The 1,869-nt window shown below is 45.2% G+C and overlaps 1 protein-coding gene across 1 annotated transcript in view; it reads left to right on the forward strand.

The window, feature by feature from the left end:
- Positions 1-1,869, forward strand: part of slc20a2 (solute carrier family 20 member 2) — a 53,014-nt gene that overhangs the window by 38,105 nt on the left and 13,040 nt on the right. The window contains exons 5-6 of the mRNA XM_031856669.1: positions 259-383; positions 593-712. Of these exons, the coding sequence (XP_031712529.1) occupies positions 259-383; positions 593-712 (245 nt within the window). The remainder of the gene's footprint in view (positions 1-258; positions 384-592; positions 713-1,869) is intronic.

Here is a 1,869-nt window from a genome sequence, read left to right on the forward strand (position 1 = left end):
GGGGGCAATCACTTTTTCACACAGGGCCATGTAGGTTTGGATTTTTTTCCCCCTTAATAATAAAAACCTTCATTTAAAAACTGCATTTTGTGTTTACTTGTGTTATCTTTGTCTAATATTTAAATTAGTTTGATGATCTGAAACATTTAAGTGTGACAAACATGCAAAAAAATAAGAAATCAGGAAGGGGGCAAACACTTTTTCACACAACTGTATGATCAGCAATAACAACGACTCCTCAGTCAAACTGTACTAAAGATCCATCTGTGTGTTTTTGCCCTCACAGGAAGACTCCGTCCCCAACGGCCTGCGAGCGCTGCCCGTCTTCTACGCCACCACCATCGGGATCAACACGTTCTCCATCATGTACACTGGAGCCCCGCGTAAGTGTCCTGCTGTCTCTGCTCATTTAGTGTGACACCGGTCCACCATCAAATTATCACCTCTGTCTTAACGGGCGATGGCGCCGGTGTCGCATGCTCGCTCCAGATTCCTTTTGAAGGTGTGACGAGAGTATAAGTGGATTATAAACTACTCGCAAGATGTTATTTTCTTATGTGTGTGTGTGTGTGTCTGTGTTTATTCATTGCAGTGCTCGGGTTGGAGATGCTACCGGTGTGGGCCATCTTCCTCATCACTTTAGCTGAGTCGCTGATCTGTGCAGCTCTGGTCTGGTTTTTGGTCTGTCCCTGGATGAGGAGGAAAATAGCAAGTAGGTATCTGTGTGTGTGTGTGTGTGTGTGTGTGTGTGTGTGTGTGTGTGTGTGTCTGTCCAGTCTTTCTCACGCCATCTGAAAGCCCAGCACTCTGACCCGGGCCTGACAACAGAGCCCCAGCCTCTGCTCTGACACCAAACAAGGGATGCCAGCGGATGTGTTTGCTCGTTGGCCTCTGCCAGAGCCACTAAAGAGCCACCAGAGAAACCCCCTGAACTCTGTGCGGTGCTCCACTGCCTTTCCTTTTACACACTTGGATGTGTTTAGGCACACAGCTACTCAGCCAGATGCTATGGGGTTAAGATCGTAGCCCCCCTGTGGAGAAAGCTTTCAGATGGAGGTTAGGAATTGTTCCTTTAATGGGAACATCCGCCCGCGGCGACGCTTTTAAAACACATGACACATTGAATAAAACAGTGGAGCATCTGAGGGAGCGGTGGACATAAGCAAGGCAGCCCGACTGTTAAATTGAACTCAACAGGATAAATAAGAACTTCAACAACAATCCAAAGACAAAGCTACAAACGAATTAGTAAGCTGCAATCCTGAGATGCCTGCAATATTTCCACAGTGATGGGGATACCATGAAGCTAATTTCTACTAGATTTAGAGAGCCTAAACCAAAAAAAAGTGCTGTTATTGGAGCGGTAACATTCACATTGTTTTCTGGAACTTTCCAATCGACCCCGGCACGCGACACGTGAGCAACTCTCTGTGTGTTGCATGCCGGGATCGAATGGAAAGACCCTGAATGCCTGTTAGGATTCAGGTCCTATTCTGGAAACTGCTGCATCCGTCAAAGCGGAAAACAGGCGATGCCCGAGTTTATGTGGGGGGGGGCATGAGGTCAGTCAACACTGGGATTAGTTTGGATCAGCTGATGGCTATATTTGTGTTTGTGTAATGTTACGGTAAGTTTTTTGAATTGGTTATTATTGATATTAGTGCAATACAGCTTGAAAACATGCATGAAAAAAAATATATTGAAAAATAGTTTGCCCTAATTGGAAATAATCCAGATAACTGTTGATAACTGTTTCTACCCGCATTGACTTTTTCCATGTTTCACTGTCACACTGTAAATGTCTCTCTCAGAAATATTAGAATAGACGTCTGCCGTGTCAAAGACACAAGTTGCGTTCTGAACTGAGCC

This window comes from Anarrhichthys ocellatus, unplaced genomic scaffold (assembly GCF_004355925.1).
Source record: "Anarrhichthys ocellatus isolate YVR2014 unplaced genomic scaffold, GSC_Weel_1.0 scaffold17, whole genome shotgun sequence".
NCBI lineage: Eukaryota > Metazoa > Chordata > Actinopteri > Perciformes > Anarhichadidae > Anarrhichthys > Anarrhichthys ocellatus.